This window comes from Hirundo rustica, chromosome 3 (assembly GCF_015227805.2).
Source record: "Hirundo rustica isolate bHirRus1 chromosome 3, bHirRus1.pri.v3, whole genome shotgun sequence".
NCBI lineage: Eukaryota > Metazoa > Chordata > Aves > Passeriformes > Hirundinidae > Hirundo > Hirundo rustica.
Window position 1 is genome coordinate 116,650,866 of NC_053452.1, and position 18,035 is coordinate 116,668,900.

An 18,035-nucleotide genomic window follows, 5' to 3' on the forward strand; every position below is an offset into this window, starting at 1 on the left:
TCAGTGTGAAAGTCACCCATGGATGTGGGGGTTGAGACACATGTACAGGGTTTACAGCCCTGTGCCCAGCAGCTGCAGGTGTTCTGGGCTCAGCATCCCCTGGCAAACAGGAGCACTGCTGGGCTGAGATAACATGTTTATTGATGTGGAACATGCTGAGGAACAGGCCTGAAAGCTGCCACAGTCCTGCTCACTGGAATGAGAAGCTGGTGCTTGGGAGTCCTCCACACCACCGTCGGAGGAACTCGATCACATCCTGGCCTGCAGGGCTGTGGGATGTCTGCAGAAAGAGAGAGGCCTTGGCACTGGGAGGGGGTACCCCGTGGGCTGGCAGGACTGGGTCTGTTAATCCCCACCAAGCAGCTCTGTCAGGAGAGTGCAGTAAACTCTCCTGGGACAATGACTCACCCAGAAGGACGCTGTATTATCACCACGAGGGGCTGAATCCCACCCGCAGCCTGCGTCTCCCTGCTTGTGGGGTTTTGGCTCACCTTGACAGCCATCACAAATTTGTACCACGCATCCTTCTTCACTTCTCGGCCTGGACTCAACTCAATCTTGTTTCTTAGCACTGGGTACCCTGGGCAGAAAGTGACACATTCAGAACGAGCTGAGCTCCACAGCAGGCCCCAACTTGGTGCACCCCTTCCCTGTGCTGTAGCTGGGGCTGCCCCAACAGCAGAGTGTGTTGGGGGGAATGCTACTGCCTTGGCCAAGGAAACCAAAATGAAGAAAGGGTGTCCTAAGTGGCAGGATCAAATGAAGATTAAGGCTGAACTGCCCTTGGGCAATGACACCCAAGTGAGTAGGTCCAGTTATAGCACCCAGCTTCTGACTTGAGGAGTCAGAGCCCTGTTCCTGGTGGCCCACTCCTGCTCCCCCTTCTCTGACCCTTTTTAAGTCCTGCACTGCAGAGCAGGGCCAGGTGCTACTCATTCTCGACTGTCTGTGCTGGCCAGCCTGGAGTCCCTAGACAGAGCTGTGCCAGCCTGAGCCATACTGAACTACAGAGTGGCTGAGGTCAGAACTGCTCTGGGGTCTGTATGGTTCAGCTCACTGCTCAGGCAGGGCCACCCCAGCCCAGGGCTGTGTCCAGACAGCTTTTGACTGTCTCTAAGGATGGTGATCTCACAGCTTCTGTGCAACCTATCCCACGCTCACTCACCCCCAGAGTGAAAAAGGGCCTTATTTCCTCCAGCAGAGCTGGTTCCCCACAGCCACACAGTCTCTGCACTCCTCTTACACCACAGCTCAGACCTCATCCCAGACCTACCCTGCAGCCTGTTCCCACTCCCTGTATGGCACTGTCCCTCCTGTCTGAGCGAGCCAGCCTGGAGTGTACCTGTCAGCACGCAGGGCAGGGAGCGCACCCCGCTACCCGCTGCTACCAGAGAGGCTTCGTACGTGTCGCGCTCATCCTGCGGCAGCACCTGCTCCAGCCGCTGGTCCATGGACATGGTGAGCACCCAGTCCCTCACCTCCTCCCGCTGCTCCTCCTGTGGGCAAAGGCCAGTGCAAGGCCTGGAATCATGATGCTGCTGCCCAGCTGCAGCCCCACAGCAGCAGGGAGCAGATGGGAGAGCAGGACATGGGCATGATGTGCACACAACATGCACGTGTGCACACGTCTGTGCGTATGTGTGCGTGCTTGCAGTGGGGGGACAGGCAGAAGGTGGCAGTTCTGGGTCCGTTTCCATCTCCTGTGGTCTCTGCAATCCCAGCCTCGCCCCAGTCCCTGTTCAGAGGGCCCTGAAGCAGCATCACTGCCCACAGGAGCTGAAGAAGACAGGTGACACTCACAGGCACATGCTGATGGGCTGGAAGTGGAACTTCACAGGGAATGTCTGTCCTCTGAAAATCAGAATGGTCCAGGGGATCCAGGTTCCCTTCTTCAATGGCCTGGGAAAGAAGAGGTAGAGCACTGGCAGAGCACTGGACAATGCCAGTTGTACAGCTCACAGCACAGTTTATGGCGAAGATGCCCCTGCCTGTTGGTGCTGTGGTGACCAGGCTCTCCTTTCATCCGTGACCACACTGCAGTCTCAGACTGCAGGTGGCATCAAAGAAGGGAAAGATGTAATCAGGTGCTTTTGTTTTCCCCCAGCTACTGCTGACAGCACTTGGTAGTCTGGCACAGTCAGGTCTGTCAGCTCCCTTGGATTTGGTGTTTCTGATGGCCAACCTGCTGGTCAAGGAAGGGACTGAGGAGACTCTCAAGTCTTGTATCACAGTGGCCATAGCACTCGGTCACGGTCTCCACCTTCCAAGTAGTTTTTCTTCTCTTGGAACAACTTGAGTAAGATCACCCTGAAAGCTGTAATGGCATCTGCAGTCATGAGGATTTCAGGCCTAAGTTTTCAGGCCAACGTGCTCTTTGATGCCATGTGCATGGTGGCTTTGGCAGGCCAGGGTGACTTGGGTGCATGGCAGGTCCTCCCACAGGTAGCGTGAGGGTGCCCACTGCTCTCCAGGCACACACTGAGCGGGGTTTGGGGGCTCTCGCCATCAGTAAAAGCTCCAGTGTGCTGCCACGCAGGAGCCTCAGGTGTGCCCTGCCAGGCTAGGGTCTGGTGGCCCCACAGCCCACTGCCATTTTAGAGAGACATCCCACCCCCCACAGAGCACACTCACATCTGAGAGGTCCAGGAAGTGGTTCAGGAAGACAAAGGCCATGTTCTCCCAGCTGACTGCCTGGTGTGGAGAGGAACTCTGAGTCAGAGACTGAGCAGCTCATCCTCACAGCCTGTTCTTCTCCCAGAGCCATGACTGGGAAGGATGTGGCACATTCCAGCTCACCATCCCAAAGACTGAATCCCTTGGACAACCAGCTCATCACCACAGGCTGTCCCACAGAATGGAGCCTGGCATTGACCAGGCTGGACGGGGCTTGGAGCAGCCTGGTCTACTCGACATCCCCACGGCAGGGAATGGAACAAGATCAGCTTTAAGGTCCCTTCCCACACAAATCATTCCATTATTCTATTATTACACAGCTAGGTCCAGGTAGCGAGGACATGCTGCTGTCCTTGCCATGTGCTTGGAGCCTGCTCCCAGGCAGACTGTCAGACACTGGTGATGCAGAGCAGAGCTGAGCAGTCTCTCATCTGACAGAGCCATAATACGGCCTTTGTCCAGCCCTGGGCCTGTAGGTCTCATCTGCTCACTGGCTGAGGTCTGGCCAGCTGCTTGAGGAACAGCCTCCAGTGGCAGAGTCCAGCAGCCCAGGGAGGATTTGGGAAGATAAAGCTGAGAATCCCTGAGCCCAGGGTGTCCTTCTCCGGTCCAGTGGCAGGCAGCTCTTACCTTGGCAGCCATCCCAGCCTCGTAGAAAGCCTTGTCTGCAGGGAGCAGATCTGTGTGGCGCAGCAGGGAAATGGACAGCTGGGCAGCCATGGTGTCCTGGGGACACAGAGGATAGCAAAGCCACAGCAATTCAGCAAAGAAAAAACAGGCTGGAAGGGATCTCATGAGATCACTCCACACTCACAGCACGGACTCCGCACTCATACATGCCCTACAGGTAAAAAAGGTCAAAAACTTCAGTCCAGACCCTGAATTCCCTCACTACAGAACACATGGGACTATCATCTGAGGGTGACATTCTCCTGCCATATAAGCCTCACCGTTTTTCACTAGAAGCCACACCCAAACATCCCCCACCTAAGTTACAGAACAGGCAAGGTTGGAAGGCATCGCTGGCTTCACATTGCTGGCAGCTCCCAAATCCTGCCCCTAGCCCCAGTCAAAGCAGATGCAGCTACATGCCAGGTTCAGGAACATGCCTGGTCAGGTTTTGACCATCTCAAGGAATGGAGACTCTCCAACTCCCTCCAAGAAACCTATTCCAGCTACAGTCTCAATAAATTTTTTATTCTGTGCAGTTATGGAAGAATTTTGGAGCAGGGGTGAGGAATTGAAGGGTAATTTCACTCTTCTGCTGCCAGATACTCATTGTCACACAAGAACTGTCAAGGCCACCCCCTCTTCATGGTCCCAAACAGACTGCCCAGCACCTCAACATTCCACAGCTGTGGAGATATGTACAGGTTTCCAAGACATCAGACTTGGCTCTTGCTGTCTGACATGTTTCTGGACCCCCAACATCCACACACAGAGCCATGGGCAAGCCCCAGTCTTCCCTGTGGCTTTCACTGGGGTCCTTTTCCTTTTCCCAGCCTTCTCCATCACAACTCCAGTCCTACATCTACCCAGAGCTCTAGAACAATTCCACAATCCAATTCCACATGGATCAAGATTTCAGCAGGGAGGCCAAGAACAAATCCCAGTGCACACAAAACTCCAAAATAGTCACAGGGCCTTTGTGATGCCTCCACACAGTTCCAAGAGCTCCCAAAGCCCCTCAAAGAGGCCCAGGCAGGACCAGTACCTGGCTAAAGCCCTGGGCAGATGATCTGCTCTGAAGACCACGTGTGAAGCCCAGCAGCTCTTGGAACCCAGGAGAGCAGAAAGGAAGCCATCCCTCTCCAGGAAAGACCAGGTATTTTGTGACCCCTAATTTTCTATGGGCACCTCTGCTCTCACAAGTCATGCCAAGCACACGGATCAGCTCCTGCCCTGGTTTACAGCTCAGCCACAGGGGCTGGGGCAGTATCCACAATAAACAGGGAAGACCATCCACAGTTCCACCTGCCGGGGGTGGGCTCCCACTTTATTGCAGTCGCATTCTCAAGCATCCATGACATGTGATTTGTGAAGTGGAACAGTAACCTACGAACAGCCGTGAACCTGCAAATCCCCACAGGGTTCCCCATTCTGAGGGGGGACCTGGCAGAGGAACTTCAAAGCCTCACCAGCTGCTTCAGGCCCTGCGCGGCGGAGCGGGTGGCGCAGTAGTGGGAAATCAGCAGCATTTTCTCAAACTCCTCATGTGCTGGAGTGTTTGCCTCACTGGACTTCACTAAGTTTTCACACTGAGAAGAGATAACGAGAGGAAGTGAGAGCAGGAGAGCACAAGGGCACTTTTCATCCACATGAGAGAGGGAAATCAGGAGAGAGAAGGATCTGAAATAACCAGACACCTCTGGAACTGAACAAAGGCTGGGCCTTGGGTGCTCTGGGTCCAAAAGGAAGGAAGGAAGGAGGCTGTGGGAGCTGAAGGAAGGAGGCTGTGGGAGCCAGGGAGAGTCACCAGTACTGCAACAATAGCCAGCACTGGAAGCAGGGGTGAGTCTGGATGGACAAAGGGAGGATATTTTGATTTTGCTTATGCTCGAAGTAGATATTTGTGGGACAGAAACAGAGATAAGGCAATCATGGGCTCTGGTGTTCTGGACAGGAATGAGGAGCAGAAGGCTCTAAGCATCCATGGGCAGATGGGGAGGACTTATATTTTCCAGGCTCAGTAGCTCTGTCCTTTCCCCATGAAAGCTGCTGAATATGGGTGCAGGATGAGAAGAGGGTGTCCCATGTCACAGTGACACGTGGAGCTCTGCAAGGGCCAATGTCCAGACCCACTCCTAGGATTTGGCTTGGAGCACAGGGCCTCCTTCTCTGCCTTCTCTTAGCCACATCCACTTCACAGGATCCTGTTTTCCTACTGTCCACACTGCCAGCTCTTTACCCTTAGCTTGTGTTCTAAAAACACTGCCCATGTCACCTGCTGAGAGATTGGTTCTTCCTCCTGCTCAGTCGGGACCCCTGGGGACCGGAGCTGAGCAGGCAGCGGTGGCCATGGCCACACTTACCAGACTGAGGAGCACATCCCGCAGGTCAGCCCAGCTGGAGTATGCCTCAGCACAGTTCATGCCAGATGCACTCACCATCTCCACAAAGAGACGCTTATAAATGTTGAAATTCTGCAACAAAAAAGGAGAGAAGTGTGGAAGGAGACAGATGGGGACTCAGTGGACACTAGAGCTCTCCTGCTGTCAAGCACAGGCCAAGAAAAAGGCTCCCAGAGTGGCAGTGCCACCCAGTCATTGGCTGGAGTGGGTGCTGGGGAAAAGGCAGGGAAACAGGCAAGGATGGAAGGATGCTTCCTGCAGCCAATGCTCTCGGAGAGGCAAACAGTTCCTTTTGTTCTGAACTTTGGTGCTCAAGGTGCTCAAAACAAACACAAACTCATCTTTCCCCTTTCCTTCCCATGGAGAACATGCTGGGAGATCTCCTCCCAGCCCTCTGGAAGGACCCTCTGCAGGGCTGGACACACAGAACACGAGGCAATCCCAGTTCAGGCTGGGAGCCTGACTCATGCAGCAGATCACAGCACCCTGGCACAGCCCAGCTCGGGATGTCGTGCTGCCCTCGTTACCTGTGGGCTGGCAGGTGCTCCGTGGTGGACGTACAGGCGCAGGGCTTTGTCCCAGCTGCCCTCACAGATCAGGTGTGTTGCATACAGAGCGACGTACTTGTGCAGGACTTTATAGCTCTGGAGAAGACACACAGAAAGCAGCAGCATGAGACTCATGAGCTGAAGACTTGCCACTTGGTGGGGATGGATTCAGCCGTGTGTGCACAACCCTACACACCTGAGTCCCAAAGGGTGAAACGGGTAATCAGAGCCAGACTGCCCTAAGAACACCTGGGTTTTGATTGGGCCCTATGACACCTTTATCTTGGCTAGCTGATCCTCCACACATGCAAATACAGCTGTTTTCCAGCTGTTCACTGCTTGCCAAAGAAATACTGCCAAACACCTGAAGGATGCAGCACCTCTACTACGTGTCAGCAAGGCTACCCTTGTAAAGCAGCCCTTAGTCTAACAAAGAAAGTAACCAAAACCCTGGGTGAAGATGTTTATAATTTACAAAGCTGCTCTAGTCCATTATCCACATGCTGTCACGGCTCCAGGACTGCAGACCTTCTTAGAGTGCTACTCATATATGTGCTGACCCTGTAGACACTGCTGAGGACTGCTATTGGCCTCAGAAATTCAAATGAAGAAAAAACTGCTTCACATATGCATAAATATAGTAATGAGAGGAAGAAAATGGCATAAAATGTGCAATCCTGTTAAAAACTGAGCAATGGAAGCAGGTTTATTATGCATAAAAAAGACCAGTGTCCCAGTAGATGTCCAGAACTTGAACACCCAGATGGGGTGCCAGTGAAGTACCACGTTCAGTATATCTTGGGATTAAGATTAAATCTGGTATGTGACCTGCTTTCATAAATGTCCTTTGCTGTATAATCACTGTAGAGCAGCTGAGTCAAAGTGATTACACTCTGCACTGGTTACTGAAACGGGTCATGCTAATGCTCTCTTAGAGGAACGAGCAGACACCAAGATCTTAGACTCAATGTGGCCTTGTGGTGCCCAATATAATACTGACTGAGTCTGTCCCATTAAATGGAGCAGTTATTCTCTGTGGCTCCTGATAGGCAGAGTATCAATAGGGGAGCCTCCCAAGAGAACCATGACTACAACAGAGACCATCTGCATCTCAGAGCTCAGGTCTAAGAAACAACAAGTTCACCCTCAGAGAGGCCAAACTTGGGTTATTGGAACCACGGTTATAAAACCACAGTGCCAGACATTCTCAGTGCTTTTCCAAGTCTTCAGTGCTGGCTTGAGTGACAAGTTGTGATGTCCTCACTAACTGCAGACACTGTTGCCAAGCCTGCCCTGTTACTCAGTCTGAACCAATACCTCACTCCAAAGAACAACCCGCCCTTCATTACCTCCATTTTCAACAACCATTTAACCAATAACCGTTCAATAACCAATCACCAATCAATAACGACTGAATACAAACCATCCCTCAGAGTACATCCTGGTAATCAAGAGCTATCTTCTCCTGTTACTACCTTGAAAGAGCACTGTAAAGCAGTTTCATTTTGCTTTTCTCTGTTTTATTACTCTGCTGAGGTAATTTTGTTAGTTTCAGGTCAGTAAAACTGAAAAAATGTCAAATTTGCTTTCCTGACTAGGATGTCTCATTCTGACTGACACCACCGCTGTCAAGAACATAGGAGGCTTTCTTCTACAAATCCCTGTTTCCATGGTACTGATTACTTCCAGCCCAAACAACTCATTTAGCTTCTTCCAATGCTCCATTAATCACAAAATTAAAATACAACATGCTTCAAGGTTCTAGCACTTCCCCGCTCAGCCTGACTGGCCACGATGGGGACGGTGGTGTGGTGCTTCCTGAGCCCCTGCAGTGGCTCTCCGTGCTGCCCACCCACTCCAGCTCTGTCCCTGAGGGCTCACACAAGCACTCACCTGCTTAGCTGCAACCTCCAGGCACTTTTCCCACTGCTCCTGCTTTGCATATATATCCAGAGCTGCCATGACATCAATTCCCACCAGCTGAGGATGGAAACAGCCATAAATTCACTTTGCAGGCCACGCTACCTACACACATCCATGCAGGCATCAGGTCACCCATGTCTTTTTTGCCCAAACACACCGTCTCTTCCCCTCCATGGCATGAAATCACAGCCTGTGTGACCCATCTTCCACTGAGAGGAACCTGGGCAGGCTGAAGATGTTGGCCCATGTGAACCTTGTGAAGGTCAACAAGGCCAAGTGACAGGTGCTGCACCTGGGTCAGAGCAACCCCATGTACAGATGAAGCCTGGTTGGAGAATGGATGGAGAGCAGCCCAGAGGAGAAGGACTTGGGGGTGTTGGTGGACAACAAATTGGACATGACCTAGCAACGTGTGCTTAGAGCAACCCAGTCTAGTGCAAGGTGTCCCTGCCCAAAGCAGGAAGTGGAATGAGAGGAGCTTGAGATCAGCTTTAGGGTCCTTTCCCACCCATACCCTTCTATGACTCTGTAGTCTGGCATGCAGTAGCCATGGGTCACAGGCACATACAGACTTCTCACTCATAGTCAGACAAAAGGCCCATGAGAAAGGCCCCAAGGATCTGTACAGGTCCTGACATCACTCCTAGCCTGCTCAAATACATACCGAATCCACCTTTCCTTGTTTTTTCAAATACTCCTTATAATGCTGGTCCACGTACTCCTCTGACCTGTGGGTAGAAAGAATCCCAAAAGGCAGCAAGACTCATGTCTTGCATCAGTGCAGAGGCTGGATTCAACCTTAGAACTCGAAGACTTTCAGCTGTGCTATGTCTTGCTAGCAGGCTGCTGGTGCACAGATGGATGGGGAAGGAAAGAGTCTAAGCAGCTCTTCCCAGTATAATACGTGAGGAGAACAACGGATCACAGGGCTTTCAGAAGGAAGTGCTTGCACAGAATTACAGAAAGGGAAAGGGGTGAAACAAAAGTGGATAACCATTTCTGTGGGATGTGTGGCAATAGAAAAGGGTCAGAACGTTAACTGGCTTGGGAAGGGTAGCTGTGGAGAATGTACCCTGTCAAGCCTGGGAAGGCCATGGTGGGGAGAATCCAGAAAACCTAGGGGCAACACGACAGTACAAGACAGGACAAGGGATCAGCTGGGGGTGGGACGGGGAACAAGAAGGGTATAGTTTGCAAAGTTCAGGGCATACCTGGGGTCGAACTCCTTGGCCACGTGTTTGGCTTTGCTCCATTCCTCCCCTTCAATGAAGGCATCGATAGCTTCTCGGATGAGGTCCACGTTTAGGTAGAGCTCAGCTGCCTGCAGGGCCAGAGACAGTTCCATGGGAGACAAACTCCAAGGGTTCCCAGTATCCCAGGCTGAAGCTAGTGCTGGACCACCACATAGACACAACAGAAAGTCTCTTCCCAAAAGATAAGCCCTTCTGCCTCCTGCCTCCTCCCAAGGCCTGGCTCTCTCACACTATTCTGGGACTTGATTCATTCCCTTCTTTCATCTTCCTTGAAGATTCTGCATGGCCTACCTCTAGATAAGGCCATCCGTTCACCTATCACCCCAAGAAGTGACCTGATCTCCTTCGCTTGGTTAGAGCTCTCCCTTCCAATGTCACTACTGCTTCAGCAGTGTGGGGGCAGGAGCCAGAACTCACCATGCTGTATTTCTTCATGGCCACCAGCTGAGGAGCCACGGTCCGTGTCACTTCCATGCTCTGTGACCGATCCAAGAATTTCACGGCCAACTCAGCAGCCTGTGAAGAGAAATTGTCAGCACCTCAGTTGATTAAAAGGGTGGGAGAGTAGGATGAAGCTGGGAAGAACTTAGTCCCAGCTAAAAGACTGACAGCTGGAAACACTGGAATGATGGAGGAAGGGGAGAAACAAATGGCAGGTCGTTTTGACAAGTCAGAGGAGCAAAGGCCAGCTACTTTCACACACAGAAGATCAGACAAGGACATAATTGTTGTTGAAGTTGGTACAAGGACATGGATGTGAGTAAGCAGTATGAGCAAGAATGCAGCACAAAGGCTGGTGGCATAGAGCACAAGAAGATGCTCCTCTAGCAAGGGCTGAGTCATAAAGTGCAGCTCTTCAGTGCAAGGAGCCATGGGCACACAGACAGGGGCCTGCCACAGGCAGCGGTGCCAGAGCAGGGAGGCAGCACCATGCAGGATAAGCACAGCCTGTCACGGCTTGAGAGAACAGCTACAAAGGCTTTCAGTCACTGCAGCTTGCAGCTCTCCGGTGCCCTGCAGTGACAGGGATCCCTGAGGTGGACTCAGGTTGTGGAAGAGCTTCCAGGCAGAAGAGCAGGTGAAGGGAATCATAGCCCCAGGCATTACCTTCAGTAAGCACTTTTCCACCAGGACGCTGTTGCTGGGATCCCGCACCTTCAGGTAGCAGTCCACTGCCCTGGCGTACTCCCCAGCCTGCTCCCACTCCCGTGCCTGCTCCAGCAGCCCTTCAGTTCCACTGTGGGGAGGAATGCAGGCTGTGAGCAGGACTGGCACACTTCCAGAGATCCTGTAGACAGTGTGTGGGGTGTGGGCAGGGAGGTGCACACTACAGGTAAGCAGGGACCTCAGACAGAGTGGAGCATGTGACAGAGAACATGAAACAGTGTTGAGGAGAGAACTGACCAAAGACCCTGGGGAGACGCAATGGCAGTACAGAAGACCACGGAGATTTGTGTGTGGCAAGATGCCATCTGGGAGACCTTGGACGGCAGAAATAAGCCTCCCAGAGCAAAAAGGAAGAATAGGAAACCTATGAAGTAAGAAATCCAGAACCCTCAAGAAGGAAACAAGTTGACATCAGGGATCCCATCAGGCTGTCTCTGTAAGGCATCAGCAAAATGGCCATGGGGAAGAGCTTCCAGGCTATTTCCTGCAGCCTGACCACAGCACTCCTAACCTGGAGCCTTTCTTGCCAGCCTCTCTGCCACACTCCTCCTGCAGCTCTCCCAGTCGACTAGGCATGTATTCCTTGCAGATCCGCAGGGCCTCGCTCCACATGCTGGCCTCCTGCACAAGCACAATGGGGAGTTTTCACCAGGATCCTCCACACTCCTGCCATCACATAACACATCTATCCCCTCACGCCATCTTGCCAGAGAACCGACTAGAAGAAACAACCACAGTAGCACCACCCAGTTCTCTCCTCCCCCACAGGGAACATGCTCATCCATTCCAGCTGCCTCAGTGGAATGGGCACTTAAGCCTCCACATGCACCCACTTGTGCTGCCCCAAGGACCACCCACATTCTGGCAGGATACATGCTCCAGAACTGAGAGGGCATGAAGCTGTGATATGAAATCCACTGGTTCAGTCCTTAGGCCAGAATTAATTCCTCTAGAAACCCTGAGTAAATGGTTTCTCTTTGGCTGCTAAGCTGACAGGGAGAGCTGGGAAGTGAATTTCATTCCTTCATCTAAATGGGGTTCTTGTCCAGTGAGGAAGGCAATGATGCTGCTACAGACTGCACTCACCTTATAGTACTCTATGGCCAGCTCAGGTCTCTGTGCTCGCAGGAGGAAGGCCTCTGCCTTCTGGAACTCTCTCTGCTCAAAGGCAAACTGTGCCTGTCCGATAAGCACATCAGCCACACTGTCTGGGTCATGAGCCTCAGCCACGCGCTGCGCAGCATCCCAGTTATGGTTATTCACAAACCTGGGAGGATGAGATGTAACAGGGACATGAGATGTAACAACAAGGATGACAAGGAGCAGCACAGTGCTGGAGAAGCAACCAGGCTGGCATTGCATGGAGACAGCAGACACAGCAGGCCAGGATGTGGAGGATACATACATCAGCACAGCTTCCTTGGGCTTCCCAGCTTTAATGAATTCTCCTTCAGCCTCTTCAAATCTGCCCTAGAGGAGGAGACGTGATTTGTTTGCAAACCTTCCTGTTCTGGTATCATCACATATGACATCTTCTACTTACCACAAGTCAGGGAGGATTTATGAAACAAAGGTGTGTGGAGCTTGGCGCTGTCATCATGGAACCCTTTGGATATGCAGTGACCGCAGCCAGAACTGTGACTGCTGCAGCAGCCCAGGGACAACTGCTCCATTACCTGAGGGACTAGAGAACGTGCACCTGTCCCAGGGGGAAAATTACCTCATCTTCTAGGAACATGGCGTACTTCAAGTGGATGTCTGGCATCTTCTGCTTCATGGAGAGGCGGGCCAGCTCAAAAGCAAATTCAAAGACCCTGCAATGAAAGAGAGAAGAACCCTGTGCTGTGAGAGTATGCCTTCATTAAGAACAAGACATCGAGTAGAGCATAAGACACTGGGAGAGGAGAGAGGGGAATACAGGGGGTCCCAAGTGAATAAGCACTTCCCGCTCCTCCTGTTCCTGACCAGGAGCTTTTAGAAGTCCCACTAAAGAAATCAGCTCCTTCACACCTGCTGTTAGAGCCCAAGGCAGGAGCCAAGAGATGTGGGAGCTTCGGGAAGAGCAGTAATGAATGGCCATACAAGCAGACACCTGGCCAGATGCAGAGCAAGGCCAAAGCTTTTGTGGCAGGCAGTTACTTATGGTGACATGAGTACTTCCTCTCATGCTCAGAGGCTCTCACAAGCTTTCCCCTGCAGAGGATAAGGGACAAACTGCATCTGCCTGCCCAGTTCAGAGTTGGCATTTGAGAGACTGCCACAAAGATGAAAAGTGGGATGTGTCAAGGATGTGGAAGGCCTGTGTGGAGTATGGTGGGGTGGGAAGATGTCATTTTCTGCATCTGCAGCTACCATATGCACACAGTTATCTTGGCCCACACGTTTTTTACTGGTTAGGCAGAGGGGAGGGAAGTGCTGGGGGGATACACCTGCATACCCACTGTCCTTTGCACGGTCAATGGCCATCTCCAGAAGTCCAAATTTGCTCAGGAGTTTCACAGCTGCCTCTCCACCCAGGTTCTTTGCCCACAGATAGGCCACATACTTATGGGAGTCTGCACCCCCGTGTGCCTTGGCCACCTGTCCAAGGAAAAGGAAGTGGAAGAACCCGCTGTATCTGTTTCACCTTCAGCAGACTGAGCCCCTCTCACGTGCTGCCTGCTGGCAGGAGGGAGAATCAAAACCATCTATTCCCTCCTGACGAACCCTTCTGCAACCACCACTGTACTGGTGAGTGGGAGAATAAGATAAAGGCACATACAGTGCAGCAGAACAGATGCTGCCGCAGCACAGCCCAAATCACTGTCTGGAGAGCAGAAATGACCCCAGCATTCCGTGGCCACACTGAGGAGAGCAGTGCTGGGGAGGCTGTAGCCAGAGCAGCACCTCTGAGGTAAAACAGGATGCAGGGATGAAGGGTAGAGCAGTGCCTGGAGGAAGGTAGCACAGCAGAAAGGCCAAGGGTCAAACCCTGCTTTTGTATTACAATGCTGCAGACTGACAGGCCCATAGGCCTCCAGGGCTGGGGCAGTTCTGAGGCTGGGGAATGTACACCAGATGTTCTGATCTTGCAGCGAACAGAGACAAAGCAGTTCCCACCAGGATCCCACAGCTTGTTTTTCCTTGTTCTGTCTTAGCCAACCCTTGCACAGGTGGGGAGCTGTGAATGATTATTACCCTGTATGCTTCTTCCCACATGTCATTCACTCTGTACATGTTCACTGTGGTCTTCCAGTCTTTGGCTTCCAAGTAGTGATACTCAGCCTCCTGCAAGCGCCCCTCTGCCTCCAGTTCCTGCAGTGAGAGGCAATGAGATAGTGACACCTGCGGTGGTGCACTCCCCCCTCCTCTCTCCTAGGCTGCAGTGTGATCTGAGAAATGCTTGTTAGGCCTTGGCCTTGAAAACACCAGGGATTAGCTCTTCCTGAGCTTATTAGAAACACTGTCTTGCTCTCAGGAACTGCTCTTGTCTAATGAGCTTCTGTTTTCCTTATGACCAGCCTAGGAAAATATTCCTCTTGCTTGAATGGCACGAAATTCCTGTTCTCACACTTTCAAAGAAAATGCCAACCCAAACTCTGGCTAGGACGAAACATTATTATGACTGAAGCCCACTCTCTTGTGACCCTATAAACAGCGGTCCAGAATGAGACCCCTTTGAGCTCTCCTGGAACCACAGTGGGCTGTGAGCAGCAATCTCCCTCTGGGGAGGGACACCTCTCAGAGCCAGCAAACCCTCACGATTGCTACTCTTGGAGGATCACCAAAACACGATGTGTCCTGGGCTGATGCCCTCACTCCTGGAGGCTCGGTTCTTCCCCCATCGGGAGATGCAAAAATCTCCAAAGCGAGGATTTCACTGACCTCTGGGAGGAATTTTTCACAGGTACCTTGCTTGCACTGACTGCTTCTGTCTGTGTGCATAAAGATGCACATATGCTACAGCAAATCTGGGAGCAATGTGGCTTTCTTAGATGTTTAAGTACCTTGAATATCTCTAAATTAGTCCTGTAAGTAAGGTTAAATTATAAACTTACTTAAATGCTGCTAAGTGCTGTTCTTCTGCTAAGTTGTTAAACATAGGTTATAAGCTAAGTGTTGCCAAGTGTTACTCTTCTGCTGAGTTGCTAAGTATAACTTCAAAGTTATAAGTTATGCTAAATGCTGTTAAGTGTTATTCCTCTGTTAGATTGAGGTTAAGATATAAAGAAGAAGGTTAAGATATAAATTAACTCAGGTGCAAGTTAAATGTTTTCATATGTTAAATTGTTAGGCTTAAGGTGTAAGTTAAGTTAAAGGACTCTTACATTTGAGTGCTGTTAAGCTTTTAGGCTGTGTTCTTTTTTATCCTTGCGCACACTGTCTTTTGTCACACACGCACACACAAACACGAACACACACACACACACACACACACACACACACCCCCACACCCCTCACACAGTTCTCAGTTAATTTCTGTTTTGATTGCCTGGATTTTGTTTGGTTTTGTTGTTGCTTGTTTTGCCTTGTTCTGTCTTAGCTGTCCTGTCAGCAGTAGAGTGAATTTTGACAACAAACCTGTTGTGCTTTGATGCTTAATACTAAGCCTAACTTTTGCTCATACCCTTGCCACTGATTTTTTAAGCAATCTCAAACATTTGTTTGTAATAACAAACTTGCCCCTGCTTGGTCTAGCTGATCTCCCGCCATGAGACGTACTCACCTTGCCCAGGTGCAGGTGAGTATCTCCAAGTAAGTCTTTGTGGTACTTGGCTACGAGGCAAACCATCTCATCATACATCTTACACTTCTTGTACATGGTGATGGCCATATCAGGTTCATTCACAGTGATGTACAGCCTGGGAACATAAGCACATCCAAATGGCTCAGCCAAGGACATGGCCAGTCCCTTTCTGCATTGTGAAATATCAGCTTCAGTTCTCCGTGTTGGAGAAAGTTCCTCTGACTATCCCAAACCCCAGTCCCAAATTCTTCTTCTAACCCAGGAATGGGCTTCTCCTCACTACAGCAATATTCTGGGGGCTCAGTCTTGGACTGATACCAGTACTGGAAGAAACTCACCTCTCCGCTTCTTTGTACTTGCCCTGTCTCTCCATCTCCTGGGCCTGGGTTATGTACAGCACAGTCACGTCCTCCTGGCTCATACACTTGAGTGCCAGCTGCCAAAAGGAACACACAGGGGAGAAATAAACAGCAATTTCCTGACACATGACAGTGAAGGAGAAGGGGAAAACATATTTCCTTCCCATCTGACAAGCATGTATCTGTGCTATACGCTCTGCAAAGAATGGGAAGTCACTTGTCCTGTCACAAAGCACACAGAACCAGCTCTTGGAGGGGGCCATTTGTGCCAGAGGTGGACCCACACGGGGCTGTGAGAGAGAGAAGGCCACGGTCAGGATGGGAATATTGGGAACTGATTTCTTGTTGGCAGGATGTCCCTGCATGTGTATTTGGGAAGAGTACTGGTTGATGAGGTACCAGTGCACAAGATACTACCACCTCCTGATGGAAGACACATCTCACCAAGTGGGGTGAGGTTCACAGAAGCTTTGGCTTCTCACTTTACCTTGTGAGCCTGTTCCCAAAGCCCAGCCTGTGTGTACATGTCAATGGCATCCTTGGTCTGGCCTCCTTTGATGTACAGTTCTTCTGCAACCTGCCAGGAAAAGATCACACTCAATATATCCAAGGGACACACAGAGCAGTGGTGATTGTGGTCTGTGGCCTCACCTGATACTCCTGTAAAGCTGCATAATGCTGAGCAATCTTGAGGTAATATTTGGCTGCAGTCTGTTTGTCCTGCAAGTCCAAAATGTAGATGGCCTTCTTCCACTGCCGGGCTCCCAAAGCTGCTTCAACGGCCTTAATTGAGCACCTGGCACCAAACCCACCAGTCTTTAGAGCCAGGCAGCAGGCATCTCCTCTAGCTACACTATGCCAGGGAGACTAAAGTGCTCTGCTGCTTGATTCAACTTCCTGAGTTAGAACGGCATAAAGTAGCCAAGTAACTGGCAGCGCTAAGGGGGATGGAAGAACTGGGACAGCAGGGAAGCGCAGTCTCTAAGACCTTGGGAGAGATGTGGGAAGGCATCGATGGCTGGTGCACACAAGCATGTGGGCTACTGCTAAGCGGGGTAGTGGGGGTTCACTCAGGCAAACCCTCTGCTGACAGAGGGAAAGGTATCAACTTTATGCCCCGCCAGTATCCTGCTGCTTACACAGCCTTCTCCTGCTCCCACCTGGCTTCAATGTAATGGTTAATAGCAGCATCTAGCTGTTTCTGCTGCACCAGATGGTCTCCCCAGGCCTCCTCCAGCTTCACAACTTCTGCAGGAAATGCCAGGCGAGCCAGCTCCACAGCTGTAAGGAGACACAAGAGCTATCATGCTGAGGCCAGCGGGGAAGCAGAACTGTGGGGCAAACATGGACTTTGGATCTGACACAGGAGGGGAACGGTGACTGCCTAAGCCACCTAAGCTCCAAAGGGTTACCCAGCAACCTAGACCCTGTGGAGAGTTGGGTCAAATCCATGCTGGCGCAGTCAGCATGGTCAAAGGCTTGGGAAAAAGACACTCTCCTGGGACTGCATGTGCAAGTACAACTATGTGAAAGTACAATATGTGAAAATACAATGAATTATGTAATAGGTGGAAGCTGCAGAGCATTCAGGCATCTCCAGGCTCCAGGGCAATTATTTCATGTTGCCATCAGGCCAGCGTACCCAGGGTCCTGCTGCAGGTGAAGGGGAGGAACATACTGAGCACAGTACCTTTCAGGAAGGCGCTGCCCTTGCCGTAGCACTCCAGAGCCTTTCGTGGGTTCCCAACCTTCTCAAACAGGTCTCCAGCCTAATGACAGATACAAGCTGCCAGTTTCCAGAGCCACCATCCCCCCACATCATCAAACCCTACCAGTTCCATGCACACTCCTGCACCAGCTCTGTCTGCACAACTAACCAAGTGTATGGGGATTAAGGAACTTCTAGGAAAGACAGCATATGCCAAGACCGTTGTCCTCTGTGCTGATCGACCCCAGCACAGCCATTCATGCAGACCAAAGGCTCATTCCCTTCAGTATCTGAATGGTGCCAAGACTACACATCTAGAGAAGAACAATACTAACACAGCAAGTATATACCAGCCTTTCCTCTATTTGTCCATCTCTGACAACCTGCACAGTAGAAGCTGCCCAAGTTTGTCGTGATGCCCTCACATCATTGTATTTAATAGCTTTTGACAGACTCTACCTCTATGATTTGTCTAATCATTTTTGGACTTTTGGTAACAACATCTAGTGCTTGGGAACTCCACTCATTCTTTCAACTGAAAGCTTAAGAAAAGATGACAGGTTTGAAAAAGTACAAAGTTCTCTTGTGTTGAAATGAAATGGCCAGA

At 51.1% G+C, this 18,035-nt stretch overlaps 1 protein-coding gene across 2 annotated transcripts in view; it reads right to left on the reverse strand.

Annotated features, from left to right (window-relative positions):
* Nucleotides 1-119: 119 nt before the first annotated feature.
* Nucleotides 120-18,035, reverse strand: part of IFT172 (intraflagellar transport 172) — a 36,867-nt gene continuing 18,951 nt past the window's right edge. For both annotated transcript variants that reach the window (XM_040059093.2, XM_040059092.2), the window contains exons 23-48: nucleotides 17,411-17,489; nucleotides 16,881-17,001; nucleotides 16,372-16,516; nucleotides 16,208-16,297; nucleotides 15,700-15,797; nucleotides 15,341-15,476; nucleotides 13,813-13,929; nucleotides 13,073-13,215; nucleotides 12,356-12,449; nucleotides 12,041-12,105; nucleotides 11,722-11,902; nucleotides 11,147-11,256; nucleotides 10,576-10,705; nucleotides 9,886-9,984; nucleotides 9,427-9,536; nucleotides 8,880-8,943; nucleotides 8,186-8,272; nucleotides 6,272-6,388; nucleotides 5,706-5,816; nucleotides 4,812-4,931; nucleotides 3,304-3,399; nucleotides 2,632-2,691; nucleotides 1,801-1,899; nucleotides 1,343-1,496; nucleotides 492-580; nucleotides 120-280 (exon numbers count right to left, since the gene is read on the reverse strand). In XM_040059093.2, coding sequence (XP_039915027.1) covers nucleotides 191-280; nucleotides 492-580; nucleotides 1,343-1,496; nucleotides 1,801-1,899; nucleotides 2,632-2,691; nucleotides 3,304-3,399; nucleotides 4,812-4,931; nucleotides 5,706-5,816; nucleotides 6,272-6,388; nucleotides 8,186-8,272; nucleotides 8,880-8,943; nucleotides 9,427-9,536; nucleotides 9,886-9,984; nucleotides 10,576-10,705; nucleotides 11,147-11,256; nucleotides 11,722-11,902; nucleotides 12,041-12,105; nucleotides 12,356-12,449; nucleotides 13,073-13,215; nucleotides 13,813-13,929; nucleotides 15,341-15,476; nucleotides 15,700-15,797; nucleotides 16,208-16,297; nucleotides 16,372-16,516; nucleotides 16,881-17,001; nucleotides 17,411-17,489 — 2,805 coding nt within the window. In that variant the 3' untranslated portion in view covers nucleotides 120-190. The remainder of the gene's footprint in view (nucleotides 281-491; nucleotides 581-1,342; nucleotides 1,497-1,800; nucleotides 1,900-2,631; nucleotides 2,692-3,303; nucleotides 3,400-4,811; nucleotides 4,932-5,705; nucleotides 5,817-6,271; nucleotides 6,389-8,185; nucleotides 8,273-8,879; nucleotides 8,944-9,426; nucleotides 9,537-9,885; nucleotides 9,985-10,575; nucleotides 10,706-11,146; nucleotides 11,257-11,721; nucleotides 11,903-12,040; nucleotides 12,106-12,355; nucleotides 12,450-13,072; nucleotides 13,216-13,812; nucleotides 13,930-15,340; nucleotides 15,477-15,699; nucleotides 15,798-16,207; nucleotides 16,298-16,371; nucleotides 16,517-16,880; nucleotides 17,002-17,410; nucleotides 17,490-18,035) is intronic.